The sequence below is a fragment of the Cicer arietinum genome, chromosome 7, assembly GCF_000331145.2.
Source record: "Cicer arietinum cultivar CDC Frontier isolate Library 1 chromosome 7, Cicar.CDCFrontier_v2.0, whole genome shotgun sequence".
Lineage (NCBI taxonomy): Eukaryota > Viridiplantae > Streptophyta > Magnoliopsida > Fabales > Fabaceae > Cicer > Cicer arietinum.
In genome coordinates, this window is record NC_021166.2 from 53,488,911 (window position 1) to 53,504,009 (window position 15,099).

The following is a 15,099-nucleotide window of genomic DNA, read 5'->3' on the forward strand; positions in this document are numbered from 1 at the left end:
TTGCATTCTCTCTGTTTCAGTCTGCAATTCGTTTCTAATCTTCTCCAACCTTCTCTAGTTACACTCAAGACTCAAGGCAGATAATGTACCATCCAAGATCAATGAAGAAACGTCAAAGAAATGACTGAGATGCTTTAAATGCTAAACCATTAAAAGTCAAAAAGCTATTTTCAAAGAAGGATTATTTTTATTCTAAAATAATGTTTTAGTCAAAAAAGCATGGCCTCTCCAACAGCTATTTCGTACATCTCCAGCCTATAAATAGAATGCCATTATCTCAGTTCTCAGCAAGAAATTCAAGTGCTAAGTAATCAACATTATACAATCACACTTAAGCTTGAAATTCTGCAAAACAGAGGCAACATCATTTTCTGCAATTCGCGAAACAGCCACTGCTGCACATTCACATATCAGTTGCGAAATTGTCATTAGATACTCTGTAAAGAATCTATTCTCAAACAAGAGTTGAGCAATATCAGATTCTGTCAAATTCAATCATTTGTAAAAACTCAAACTATAAGAGTTTCTTTATAGTTTGTTTAAGATTGCTTCCTATCAAGGTTAGATAGGTGTTGTGATTGCTTTCTGGGTGGAAAGTAATTAAGAAAGAAATAGATCAAGGTTGATTTATTCTAGGTGTTGTAAGATTAAGAAGGTTCTTCATTTTAAACACTTAGTGGAAAATCTCACAGTGTGAGGACTGGACGTAACCCACGTTGGGTGAACCAGGATAAATCTGTGTGTGGTATTCTCCTTCCTTTCTTCTTCTTTATTATACTGCATTAATCATTTGAGATAAAGTATAAACTGATTTTCTGCTAATTAAAGAACGTTCTCTGTTTTATAACATAAACCAAGAACGTTCTCCGTTTTCTGTTTCATAACCAAGATCATTCTTGAGTTATTTTCTTAAGTTTTAACAGGAATTTTTAAAAGGCATATTTACAATTCAAACCCCCTTTCTTGTAAATCGACATTGTTACTTCAATTGGCATCAGAGCTCGGTCTCTAAAAAGTTCAAAAACACCTAACAAGTGTTAGAGAAAAGATCTAGAAGAATGTCGAAAGCAAAATACATTGTTGAAGGAGGATCCTCAAATCGACCTCCATTCTTTGATGGATCAGACTATTATTTTTGGAAAAACAAAATGCAGTTGTTCTTAAAATCTCAAGACTCAGGAATGTGGCGCATCATTACAGATGGAGATTTCACACCAAGGGTTGATCAAGATGACTCGAATTCTGCCTTAAAAAAGGAAGCAGATTGGACAGCAGAAGATAAAGCTAAGGTACTTCTAAATTCTAAAGCTCAATTATTCTTATCATGTGCTTTAAGCAGGGAAGAAAGTGAAAGGGTAGATGAATGCACAACTGCAAAAGAAGTCTGGGATACATTGCAAACTCACCATGAAGGAACAAGCCATGTCAAAGAAACAAGAATAGACATTGGTATAAGGAAATTCGAACTGTTTGAAATGCAAGAAGGAGAAACCATTGATGAAATGTACTCAAGATTCACCACAATAGTAAATGAAATGCGCTTTCTTGGCAAAACCTATACTGTGCAAGAAAGAGTAAGAAAAATCATGAGGTGTTTCCCAATCATTTGGAGACCAATGGTGACAGCTATAAGCCAAGCCAAGAACCTTGAATCACTGCCTCTGGAAGAACTAATTGGAACTCTAAGAGCTCATGAGGTAGTATTGCAAGAAGACAAACCAGTCAAGAAAGGAAAGGCAATAGCACTGAAAGTCTCTCAAGAAAAAATCACAGTACCAGTTGAAGAGGAATCAGAAGAAAATGAACAAGGAGATGCTGATGAAATCGCGCTTCTCACTAGAAGAATTCAAAGAATGATGAGAAGAAGAGATCAAATCAAAAAGGGATTTCAAAACAGAAATCCTAAAACAGAGATTGACAAGAGTCAAGTCACATGCTTTGGATGCAACAAATTGGGACATTACAAGGCAGAATGTCCATCAAACAAAAATCCACCAAAACGATTTCCCTTCAAAAAGAAATCAATGATGGCAACATGGGATGATTCAGAGGAATCAGAAACAGAAGAAGAGGAAGAAGAAGCCAACATATGCTTGATGGCAAAAACAGAGGAAGATGAGGTAATGAATTCTGAACCATGTCATTTATGTCAACAAATGGGAAATGAATTTGATAACTTGCTAAATGACTCAAATCTCCTTATTCAAAAATGTAGTTCTCTGAAAGAACAGTTTTATAAAGAGAAAGAAGAGAAGGAAAGAAATCAAACTGAAAATAATTTGTTAAAAAAGATGATTCAAGAATTGAAAGAAACAAGAGTTTTTGAAAGTGAAGAATGTCAAGAACATTCTGCGCTACAAACGGAGAACGTTCAACTCAAAAATGAAAATGAACTTCTCAAAACTGATTTACTAAACTTCTTTAACGCCACTGAAACTTTTCATAACATCATGGGATCTCAAATAGGAATTTTTGATAAAGCTGGTCTTGGTTTCAATCAAACTCAAAAAACCAAACTTTATGAAAACTTCTTTGTCCCAGAAAGAAAGGAAGAAAAATGCAAGACTAGATGCTCATATTGTAAAAAACTTGGACATCTAGAATTTGCTTGCTACTTCAGGAAAAGGGATGAAAAAATCGAAAAGAAGAAGCTTTTTAAACATGAGAATCATCCTGTCAAGATTGTTTCAGAAAAACAGCAAAACGGAGAATGTTCTCCAGTTTGTCTCCCAAACGGAGAAAGTTCAAAGTTACAAGTTGAATGTTTCAAAAAATCTGTTAAACCAAAGTTCAACTCTTCAAAATCATATATTGCTAAACCCATTTCAGAATCAACAAACAACACAGCTGTTCCCAAAACGAGAATGATATACCACTTAAAAACTAACTCTCAAGGACCCAAAACAAGTGGGTACCTAAGACTGAAATGATATCACCTGCATGTTGGTTTTCAAAATACAAAGAGAAAGCCTTGGTTCTTGGACAGTGGCTGTTCAAGGCACATGACAGGAGATAGAAATTGTTTCATAACCTTCAGCAAGAAGGATGGTGGTTCGGTCACATTTGGAAATGATGATCAAGCTCAAATTAAGGGAAATGGAACAATTGGTAAGACAAACTCTGCTCAAATAAATGATGTCCAATACGTGGAAGGATTGAAACACAATTTATTAAGCATAAGTCAGTTATGCGACAATGGATGCGAAGTCATTTTCAAGCCAAAGGTATGTGAAATCAAGAAGGCCAAAACTGGAAAAATTCTGTTCTCTGGTAAGCGAAAGAAAAATTTATGTGCTATATCTTGAAGAATTACCTGATGAATCATGCTTTATATCAATCAATAAAGATAAATGGATCTGGCATAAAAGGGCTGGACATATCAGCATGAAAACTATTTCAAAAATCTCCAAACTTGATCTTGTTAGAGGCTTTCCAAAACTTAATTTTGAGAAAGATAAAATCTGTGAAGCTTGTGCAAAAGGTAAGCAAGTCAAGAGCAGCTTTCATACAAAAGATTTTGTAACAACAAAAAGAACTCTTGAACTACTTCACATAGATTTATTCGGGCCTGTCAAAACAACAAGTCTAGGAGGAATGAAATATGGTTTTGTTATTGTTGATGATTTCTCAAGATTTACATGGGTTCTGTTTTTAAAACAAAAAGATGATGCATTTGAATCATTTAAAACATTTTGTAAAAAGGTGCAGAATGAAAAGGACTCCAGCATCATCTCTGTAAGGAGTGATCATGGAGGAGAATTCATAAATGCCTCATTCAAAAGCTTTTTTGATGAACTTGGTATATCTCACAATCTTTCATGTGCAAGAACTCCACAACAAAATGGAGTTGTTGAAAGAAAGAATAGAACACTACAAGAAATGGCAAGAACTATTTTAGAAGAATCAAATGTTGAAAGGTATTTTTGGGCAGAAGCCATAAACACTTCTTGCTATATCTTGAATCGTGTATCTATCAGAAAAATCATCAACAAAACTCCATACGAAATCTGGAAAAACAGAAAACCAAACATTTCTTACTTTCATATTTTTGGTTGTTACTGTTACATTCTAAACAACAAAGATCTTATTGGAAAATTTGATGCAAAATCCGATAAAGCGATCTTTCTTGGATACTCAACCGAATCTAAAGGTTATAGAGTGTTCAATTTAAGAACTAATGTTGTTGAAATTAGTATGCATATATTGTTTGATGAGTTTGATGATCTAGATATAAGTAAAAAGGATGAGGAAGAAGAAACTCAAAATGAAACACAGCAGGAAACAAGTCTGCAGAAAACAGAGATTGATAAACAATCTCCGTTTCATTCTCCACCAAAAAGCTGGAAAACCATTGGAGATCATCCTCAAACTCAGATCATTGGAGACACAGCTAATGGAATCCGAACCAGAAGATCATTCAAAAATGATGACGACAGCATGACAATGATATCTCAGATTGAACCAAAGTCAATCAAAGATGCTATTACTGATCAATCTTGGATAGACGCCATGAAGGAAGAACTACTATAGTTTGAGAAAAATGAAGTTTGGACTCTAGTACCAGATCCTTTAGATCAAACAGTTATTGGCACTAGATGGGTATTCAGAAACAAGCTTGATGAAGAAGGTAAGGTCGTGAGAAACAAAGCAAGATTAGTAGCTCAAGGCTACAATCAACAAGAAGGTATAGACTATGATGAAACATTTGCTCCAGTTGCAAGGTTAGAAGCTATTCGAATACTTCTTGCATATGCATCTCATAAACTCATCAAACTGTTTCAAATGGACGTGAAAAGTGCTTTCTTAAATGGTTTTTTAAACGAACAAGTGTATGTAAAACAGCCCTCAGGTTTTGAAAACCAAGCAAAACCAAATCATGTTTTCAAACTTACCAAAGCACTTTATGGCTTAAAACAAGCACCAAGGGCGTGGTACGAACGACTGAGTTCATTTCTAATCAAGAACAATTTTCAAAGAGGAAAAATCGATACTACCTTATTTAAGAAAACTGAGGGAAATGAATTACTCATTGTTCAAGTATATGTGGATGATATCATTTTTGGATCAACAAATGAAAAACTATGTGAAGATTTCTCAAAACTTATGCAAAGTGAATTTGAAATGAGCATGATGGGGGAATTAAGATATTTTCTTGGTTTACAAATCAAACAATACGAAAAAGGCATTTTTGTTTGTCAAGAAAAATATATCAAAGATCTGTTGATCAAATATAAAATGAATGAGTCAAAAATTATGACAACTCCCATGCATCCATCCACTTCCTTAGAAAAAGATGAAAATGGCAAATCTGTTTCTGAAAAAGAATATCGTGGAATGATCGGTTCTCTGCTATATCTAACTGCTAGCAGACCAGATATTGTGTTTGCAGTAGGATTATGTGCTCGATTTCAATCAGCGCCAAAAGAATCCCACTTAACTGCTGTTAAACGCATATTTAGATATCTCGTTGGAACAACTAATCTTGGTCTTTGGTATAGAAAAGGTTCCCATTTTGATATTATAGCATACTGTGATGCTGATTATGCTGGAGACAAAGTTGAAAGAAAAAGCACAAGTGGAGCATGTCAGTTCCTAGGTGAAGCATTAATCAGTTGGTCATGCAGAAAACAGAACACCATAGCACTATCCACAACTGAGGTTGAATATGTGTCAGCTGCAAACTGCTGCTCACAAGTTTTGTGGATTAAGAACCAACTTCAAGATTACTCTGTAAGCTATTCCAATATTCCAATTTATTGTGATAATACAAGTGCTATAAATCTGTCTAAAAATCCTATTCAGCATTCTAGATCAAAGCATATTGAAATAAAACATCATTTCATTCGTGATCATGTCAATAAGAAAGACGTTGAATTAATCTTCGTTGATACTCAAAATCAACTTGCTGACATTTTCACTAAGCCTCTTGTGGAGGATAGTTTTAATTCAATCAAAGAAAAACTGAGAATCATGAAAAATCCAGAAAATTCTGGTTAAAATCTGCTTCTGCAGAAAACGGAGATCGTTCATCAGTCTCTGTTTCGCGATTCATCATTCTCCGTTCTGGAAAAAGCAACAGTCTGCTTTTCCCTCTCAAAAGTAAAAAAGGCAAATCTTGGCATTTATTGCACGTGTCCTTGTGTCTGGTGTTAGAATGCTGACACATACACTCTCTAATCCCCCAAAATGCTTTTCCCATTTCCCTAGGTACAAACTCATCATTACTCCACATTTTTCTCTCCATCCACTCAAGTCAGAAAACTGTTCCTCTTTCCACCTTCTTTTCCCCAAAAGCTGGAATTATCTATCTTTCTCTATATCACGTTCACTGTTCATCTTCTTCATCATCTTCCTCCCAAAAAACAAAAATGGCTCGAACCAAACAGTCTGCACGAAAAAATGCCTCTCTCTGTACACCACCCTCTTCATCGTCCTCATACCAATCCAGAGAGCGTTCTCCCTCTCCACCACCTCGCCCTTCACCACCACACTCATCTTCTGCCTCTCCATCTCCTCAAAACAGTCAAGAAGTTCTAAACCTCATGCCTCTGTCTACCTTTCTTCCACCACTATACACTCGTCCTACACCAAACTACGCTCAAGTGCCTCCTCATCTTCGCACCAGAATCACTCCTCCACGCCGCTCCATGCGCGTCCAGTCTGGTATTGGTACATCGAAGTCCATGAACCCTAAACCTTTTTACTTTATCATTTCAGACTCTGAGAGTGATGACTCTTCTAAATCGTGTCCCCCAGTAGCAAAATCACCAACACAAACTGAACCACAAAAGAAACACGATGCCTACAGTACCAACACCTTCACCACAAAATCCACCAACGACCACTAACCCTTCGACACCATCAAAATCAGCTTTCTCTTCTGAACCTTCACACGCAACTCCTCCCCATAAAAAACGGAGATCGTTAAACGACATCGTTTCCCCTTCTCCAAACCAAAAAGAACCACTCTCTCAACCAAAAACACAATCACTATTGCTCAGTTTCTTGCTCGAAAAAATCTCTCAAATCCTCAAAGAAAGAAAACGCTTGCCCCAAAACAAAACCTAAAAACCAGTCAGAAACCAACTTCTCCAGAACAAGAACGTTCACCAACTGCTCCTCCACAAGAACATTTTCCAATTGCCCATCCACCAAAATCTTCTCCACAAAAGAATTCCAAACGATCTTCCCCTATATCCACATCCTCTGATTCTGAACCATCTCCCCCAACTAAGAAACCAAAACAGAATGCTCCTCCTCTAATCTCCCTTGCAAAATCAAAACTCTTCAATGAAAAATGGGCTCAACGCCCAGTTGGGATAGGAAGAATCTTTGTTTTTGATAATCTGGTTGTGGATGGCAATGCTGTTCAGCACCATACGGATGCTCTTGGATGGACTTCATTCTTAAAGATCTCTGAATCCTTTTTCCCAGAAGTCGTTCGTGTTTTCTACTGCAATGCCAAAACCTTTGCTGACAAATCTCTTTTTATCTCAAAAATAAATGGAGTAGAAATCAGATTGACTCCAGACATTCTGGCCAACATTCTTCAGCTTCCAACAGAAGGGCCATCTGTCTATGGTGACAACTGATATTCAGCTCTGGGTCTTAGAAAGACAGATGTTCAGGCTGAGCTATTTGAAGAAAACTCCACACGTTATTTAGCCACTTACTTAAAGCCTCTTCCTAAAGTCTTCAACAATATGTGTCAACATACTCTACTTCCACACTGTGGAAGTCATGAGTACGTTTCTGATAATGACGCCTATCTCATCTATCATCTGTTAAACTGCAAGAGATTGAACTTACCTCATGTTATTCTCCAGCACATGATCTGTGCAGCCCAGAAAGATTACAAAAAGAATAATGTGCCTTATGGCATGGTCCTGACTAAAATCTTCAGGCATTTTGGAGTATCTCTTGCATCTGAAAAATCCTTGATCAAAATTTCCAAGTTTTCCACCAAAAATTTATCTCAAAACTCCTACACCAGAACGTTCTCCACCCCCTCCAGAACGTTCTCCAGAACGTTCTCCAGAACATATCCCATCACATCCCACTCTTTTTGCTCAAACATCTGGCACTATCCATTCACATATTCCCTCTTATTCTCAACCACCTCACTGCCCTACACATGACTTTAGTACTCTATTGTCTAATCCTCTTCTGTCTACCATGTCTCCACTATTTGTTTCACCACAGAAAACTAGTTCTTCCATTTTTGGCATAAGTCAGTTTTTGAACTTTCCCGCTCCTGCTGACCACTCTACCTCATTTGTTGGCCCCCTACCATCTATTTCATCTTCTTTTGCCTCTCTTCCATCCTTATCTGCCATGCCTATTCCCTCCAACACAGTTGTCGCTACCTCTTCTCAACCCTCCGCTCACATTCCCTCCACTGACACCTTAGCTGCACCCTCAAACTCTGATATCATGGCCGCTCTCCAGATCATCATGACAAGACAAATTCAGCATGATCAAGAGACTGCTCTACTCAGAACTTGGATGGCTGATCATCTTGCTCCCAAGCTGGGAATTCCTCCTTCGCCTCCTCATCCGGTGCCCCCTCCCTCTCAGATCCCTCCTGCTGGAAAATCCTCCTCCTCCGAAGGATCTTCTCCCTCCCTAGCATCTTAGGTCTATCCCTTATGTCTTTTTGGATGACAAAGGGGGAGAATTAAGTTAGATTTTCTTTTATTTTGTTACTGTTCTCTTGTTGTTCTGCCTCTTTTATTGTATCTTGCCAAAATTAATGAACTTTTGTTATCTTTAATGAAACTCCTTCTGATTGCATTTAAAATTTTTTATTTTATGTTGAATTAACAAATGCACAAATTGAGGGGGAGCTGTTACAGCTCTTTATAATAGAATCAAATTAAAATCTAAATTAACATGTTTGTCATCATCAAAAAGGGGGAGATTGTTGAGACAAACTCTCTATTTTAAAATTTTGTAAAACCAATATATCCAATATTTAATTTGTATGCTTTTATTCATAAACTCAAGTTTTTTTTAGATGAAGTTTACTGCAGTCGCAAGGTTTATGATTTCTAGTTTTCATAAAAAAAAATCATGACTTCTATTTTGCATATTATATTCAGAAGGTCAGTTTATTCATAATAAGATCACTAAAGATTTAGTCACAACTTTTATGACTGTGTTTAACTTTGGTTGGCAACATCTCTTGCTGATCCTACAACAAACGTGCATGCCCTTAAAAAAGAAAACTGAACTCAAATACTAAAGCCGAGTTATGCCTTTTGCAAACCCAAGATGTTGAAGTTTATTATTGTCACTGAGATGTTATATACCTTTTTCTGTGAGATACGTGTAGAGTGATGCTACTTGCACAAGAGAACAAGATGTTGCATGAGTCTAAATGGATAAGTAGTCTTGCTTGGGTTTTCAGAAGAAAAGGAACCACTTGCTTAGTAGTGGGCATGTTTTGTGTGAAAATCATTTCGTGTATATATCTGTTCTTGAAAGAAGTCAGGCTTAGAGGGATAATCCCAGTAAAAAAGATAAATATGTTTGAGATAAGAAAGCATTGGTTTGTTGACTTCACTTAATGATTATGGGTTTAAAACTTCATAATTATAAATAGAGAAATGGAATTTCAAATGTCGTTTCTATTTGGCACACTTCAACATGTGAATAATTTGTGCATTTTTTTCTGCAGATTTTAACATGTGGGTTTCCACCATTAGAAGATAGAGATAAATCACTTCAAGTGGTTGCAGGGCAAGACTTTTTCGGTGGTGGTACTTTTACAAAAGAGGAAACGGTATTCTTATTACTCTCCTCAAATTTACTATTTAATAGTTGCATGTATTTTTATTGGTTTGTACTCCGTGAAAATGATTTTTCCTTTACCTATGCCATTAGATCAGACTGGCAGAGATGGAGAAAAGAGCAGTCAATGACATGTTTGTCATACTATCTGAAATTTGGCTAGACAAGGAAGAGGTAATTTGCAATGTCAATTTGTTGTTTTCCTTCCTTCCCTTCCTTGTTACCTTGTTACAAAAGTGTATCTTGATATAATTTTGATGCTGTTTCTCCGTAGAGAAGGCTTTGGGAAAGCTAGAGATTGTTCTTGATGGTTTTGAGAGTGTAGAAGTGGTTCCTTCCTTATTTGTTTTCATGGGAAACTTCTGTTCTAAACCATGTAACCTTGCAAATTCCGATTATTCGAGCCTAAGGTGAGTTCCACTTGTGCTGTCATACTATTCATTCATAAACAATATGAAATATGAAACTAGGAAAGCACTGCTCCAACACCGAATCACATAATGTTATGTGTCATTAGTTTTAATTTGTTCAAACAAACATTTCGTTATTTATTGCATAAGAAGGATAGCTTATTGTTTTGCGAGGATGATAATTATTAGAGACTTTGATATGCAGGTTGCAGTTTGGCAAGCTAGGGCAAATTATTGCTGCCCGTCCACGGCTAAAAGAGAACAGCCGATTTCTTTTTATTCCAGGTCCTGATGATGCAGGTATTTGATTAATTGATAATTAATTCCTGACGCTTCCCACTTTCATCCACTTGTGTGATATATCACTTTCAGTCTATTTTCAGGTCCTTCAACAGCTCTTCCTAGGTGTGCTCTACCTAAATATTTAACTGAGGAGCTTCAAAAGTATATTCCCGAAGCCATATTTTCAAGCAATCCCTGCAGGTTAACGTTAGTTTTAAATAGGATTGCATGAGACATCTTCATCGTTTATATGCTTGTTTTTATTTGTTATGGAATGTTCTTACAAAATCTTACCTGTTGGCTACAGGGTAAAATTCTATACCCAAGAAGTTGTATTTTTCCGCCAGGATCTGCTGTATAGAATGCGTCGTTCTTGTTTAATGCCGCCTTCTGTGACAGAAACTGCAGATCCTTTTCAGCATGTAATTCATCTCAAACCTGTGTTTTCTCTGCTTTAATAACTGTTATGTTTTGGTTTTAGAAAAACACAAATTTATGGGTTTTGTGTTTAAATTGCAGTTTGTTGCCACCATAACCCATCAGAGTCATCTCTGTCCACTCCCTCTAACTGTACAACCCATCATATGGAATTATGACCATTGCCTTCATTTGTATCCAACTCGGCACACGGCACTGTTAATAGTTTGAATTGTTTCGTTTTCCTTTTTGTATATAACCTAGCAGTTTCTTTTATCTTCACTTTTATCTATTCTTTTTGGTATTTCACATTTCAATATCTTGAAACAATTTGGGCCAACCGTTCAAGATGTGATGACAGTAATATGATCTTGTAAATATTACTTGTTATTCTTTATGACTCAGCATGGAAAGAATGTTCTGCTGTTGTAATTGCAGATAGTTTTAGGAGACAGAAGTCCGCAGAAGGCTTTCAAGTACACAGGAATCACTTGTTTTAATACCGGATCTTTCTCCGAGGATAGCACATTTGTTGCATACCGCCCTTGCTCTCAGGAAGTTGAATTGTCATCCTTGTGAACATTTTTTTGGGTTGTCATCTCCTAATTATCAGCATGTCAGACATGCCGGTGTCACCATAAGCAATGAATGGAGCGAAAAATCTTGTATTGCCGCCTTTTCCTCCAGGGAGGGTTGAAGTCATAGCTACTCTTGTTTTATGTAACTTAATGACCTTGTCAAGCTGTGAAAATTGTTAGTACAATAGGAAGGTTCTAGTCTAGTTGAGGCAGTTTTTTTCTTTTAATTTGGATAATATTTGTAAGTTCATATGTGTAAGTTCATATTACAGAAAATGTGTTTTTGAATAGTGCTTAAATACAATTATTATTGGAATATCGACCAAGGCTTTTCTGATAATAGCAAGCATGACTGGCAAACTTACATTCATCAATTTTCATAACCCCCATAAACCACAATTAGATTTCAAAATCATACTTACCAGCCTGCATTTTTTTTTATTTGCAGTTTGTAAGTTATGCCTATTTCAATATCAGTGGTAGTACAAAGGTTCAGCATAATTACTACTCCGAAAATTTAGGATTGAGATTATTATAAAATATGTAAACCGGCTGCCTAAAAAGAATGTAAACAGGTGATGAACAACAATTTGAAATTATACCTGTCATAAAAAACATTTTGAAATTATAGCATCTTGCACTAATCTTAAAATCTCCAATCCCAAATGGCTTTCGCAGCTTACATGATGGCATTATCCCTTATTTCGATCAGATAAAAGTCATAGTCCAAAAAAGCAACACAGTAACATCCCAAAAGAGATGTTGGATTTTGGCCCCTCACTAGTTTTTTAGCAGTTGTATTGTCAGTTATTAATATCATTTTTTTAAAACTTATACTCTTATAATCTATAAAAATATTTTACAATTGAATTGATTAAGTTAACCAGTTAGCCCTTATAGTTTCATGAAATATTTAGTAAAATGAAATATTCAGTTACTGTCAGATGATACTGATTTGGTCTCAAAAACTTAATTCAATAAGAAATAATAAAAAGCAACTTTTAAAATTTAAGAAAATTGCTATCATTCACAAGAAAAGTAGGTAAAACCGGTGAACAGTCAATGATGCACTTTGTTCATGAAAGTTGAGACTTTTATGTCTATCTCTAGATGATGTGTTTGATGAAAGTTGAGACTTTTATATCTATCTCTACTAGATGATGTGTTTCATGGAAATATTTGATTATCATGTTGCTTTTAATATAAACATTTTGATCTTGGTCAAATGGTCCTAATCTAAACTTTGCATTGAAGTATTTTAGATCAATTTAGCAAATTTAGAACATACATGATCTCATTAAAATAGAATGGATGAAATCACATGTATGCGTATTATTTCGACCATTAGTTCAATTGAAAAAATCTACCATTCAATTAATTCAACAACTTATCATGAACAATAACATTATAATTCTATTGATAGTTATTAAATTTAGATAACTTAGAGAACCATTAACTCATTCGAAGTATTGGATCAGCTGATCGCTGATTAAATTATTGAGTGACTTATTAAACCGCATAAAAATTGCGCTTAGTGGTAAGAAAAAATATATTGCAGCAAGAATAATGTGGTTCAAATCCTATGTGCAACATTTTCAATTTTAAAATTCTTTTGTCCAACTGCATTTTCGAGATTCTTGAGTAGATTTACGATCAAATTGATATAAAACCTATCTAATTGTCCGATCGAATTGGTTATAGTTCTTTTTCCCAATTAAATAGGGAAAACCAATTTTTTGGTATGAGTTTAATAAGAATGATTCTATCCCCTATAATTTATTTTTTATAGTACTTTTTTTGACATCATTATACTTTTACTAAAACCAGATACAATAAGAAAATTAACTAGTTTAACTGATTGAGTTAAACTAATTAGTTAGTTAGACTAATTGGTTGTTCTATTTCTACCTAATAATGATTGTATCTCATTAATAGAATTATAATTTTTCAATATTTTTTGAGTTTAATTGTAGTTTTAGTCTTCTTATTTTCACCCATTCACGAATTCAATACTCTTATTTTAAAATCTGACAATTTAGGTTCCTTATTTTGATTTTTCAACTAAAAAATCACAATGTAACACACTTTAAATAACGTGACATATGATACGATGTTGTATAATGATTAACACCTATGAAATCGCAATAAAATCATCTAAAAACTTAATTTTTAACTTTGAATTTTTTTTATTTTTATAATTTAATTAATAGAATAATTAATACATCTAAATAATTTTATATCGTAAAATCGTATGAGACATCGTTTAAAATTTATTAAAATCATCATTTTTTAATTAAAAAATATAAAAGACAAAATAAAACTGTCGAATTTTAAAATAGGATAATCAATTTCATGAATTAATAAAAATATTAGGTTTTATTTATTTATTAAGACATGTTATAAACGAAGAACACGTTAATATACTGTCTTGAATGAGGAGGTTGGGGAGATTTTGTTCATAATTGAAGAAAACGGCTGAGTTTTTATTTTTATTTTTAGCAATGACATATACCAATATTGAGATAGATGGTGGTTGAAATATTTTGCTTTTAAAACAAGCAATAAATGTGAAACTAAGGGGAAGGTTAGGCCAACAATGATTTTGCTCTCATTAAATACATAACAGATTTAATGTTAACATAGTAAGCCATCTTTGCATCAACTACATCCAAAAGAAACATTGTTTCTTCCTAACCACTGTACTAAGGATATTAAATGATGATGTTAACAAATGTTTTAAGGTACATCTTTTATATATATATATTAAAAATAATGTATTTTAAAATTTTAAAAGTTGAATATATAATTTTTAATATATTTTTTAATATAATATTTTTATCTTTATATATTTAACAAGTGTTTAAAAATACATGTTAACATTTATCTTAAAGAAATTATTTATTGAAAATTAAGTATTTTTCAATGCATTAGAATACATAACTTTCAATAAAAACTATCTATTTAAAATTTGTTAAGCAGTACATTTAGGATACTCGTTAATATTTGCCAAAAATTACATACTCTCTACATCTAATAATCCATTAAAAACATGTAACTATTTTTATATAATTTAAAATTTAAACGAATTTTAACAAATAATAATTTAAAGTAAATGTTTTTCGAATAATTTATTTTTATAATTAAAATAAGTAAGCTATTTAAAAAATATAAATATAAATTATTAATAAATAATTTAAAATAATTAATATTTTAAAATAAATAAATTATTTATTTATTTATTTTAAATAAAACAATATATCAAATTAATAAGTTTTAAATTAATAAAATAAATAAATTTTAAAATACTAATTTTAATATATTTTAAACATTAATCAATAAAACTCATTTTTAATTAAAAATATTATTTTATTATTTTATATATTTAAACTATTAAACTGCTAAATTTATCTAATATTCAATTATTTTAAACCTATAAAATATAAGCTATTAACTATCCTATATAAAATATAGGATATTAACTAATAGCAAAAAGAGCCTTAAGCTCGTTCAAAATAACATTAACATGTGTCACGTGCAATTGGCGTCAATATAACATCATTGAACTCATTATTGTTATTATGAACAGTAATCTTAATTAAGTAACATAATTAAGAGTAGTT

General features: G+C 33.6%; 2 protein-coding genes across 3 annotated transcripts in view; both read left to right on the top strand.

Moving 5' to 3' along the window:
- LOC113787745 (DNA polymerase epsilon subunit B-like) overlaps positions 1–2,632 on the top strand; it is a 5,315-nt gene extending 2,683 nt beyond the window's left edge. Inside the window, exon 5 of the mRNA XM_027336890.2 lies at positions 2,621–2,632. Within this exon, the coding sequence (XP_027192691.1) occupies positions 2,621–2,632 (12 nt within the window). The remainder of the gene's footprint in view (positions 1–2,620) is intronic.
- Positions 2,633–9,334: 6,702 nt separating this feature from the next.
- Positions 9,335–11,797, top strand: LOC101489242 (DNA polymerase epsilon subunit B-like). 2 transcript variants are annotated; one of them, XM_073370773.1, is made up of 7 exons: positions 9,335–9,784; positions 9,891–9,966; positions 10,072–10,202; positions 10,408–10,502; positions 10,586–10,685; positions 10,792–10,906; positions 11,004–11,797. In XM_073370773.1, exons 2-7 carry the CDS (start codon positions 9,901–9,903, stop codon positions 11,130–11,132), a joined length of 636 nt encoding a protein of 211 aa, XP_073226874.1. In that variant the 5' UTR covers positions 9,335–9,784; positions 9,891–9,900; the 3' UTR covers positions 11,133–11,797. The 2 variants fall into 2 exon arrangements, with proteins under 2 accessions (XP_073226874.1, XP_027192287.1); XM_027336486.2 differs by having other exon boundaries at positions 9,339–9,784; positions 9,886–9,966.
- The last annotated feature ends 3,302 nt before the right edge of the window (positions 11,798–15,099 follow it).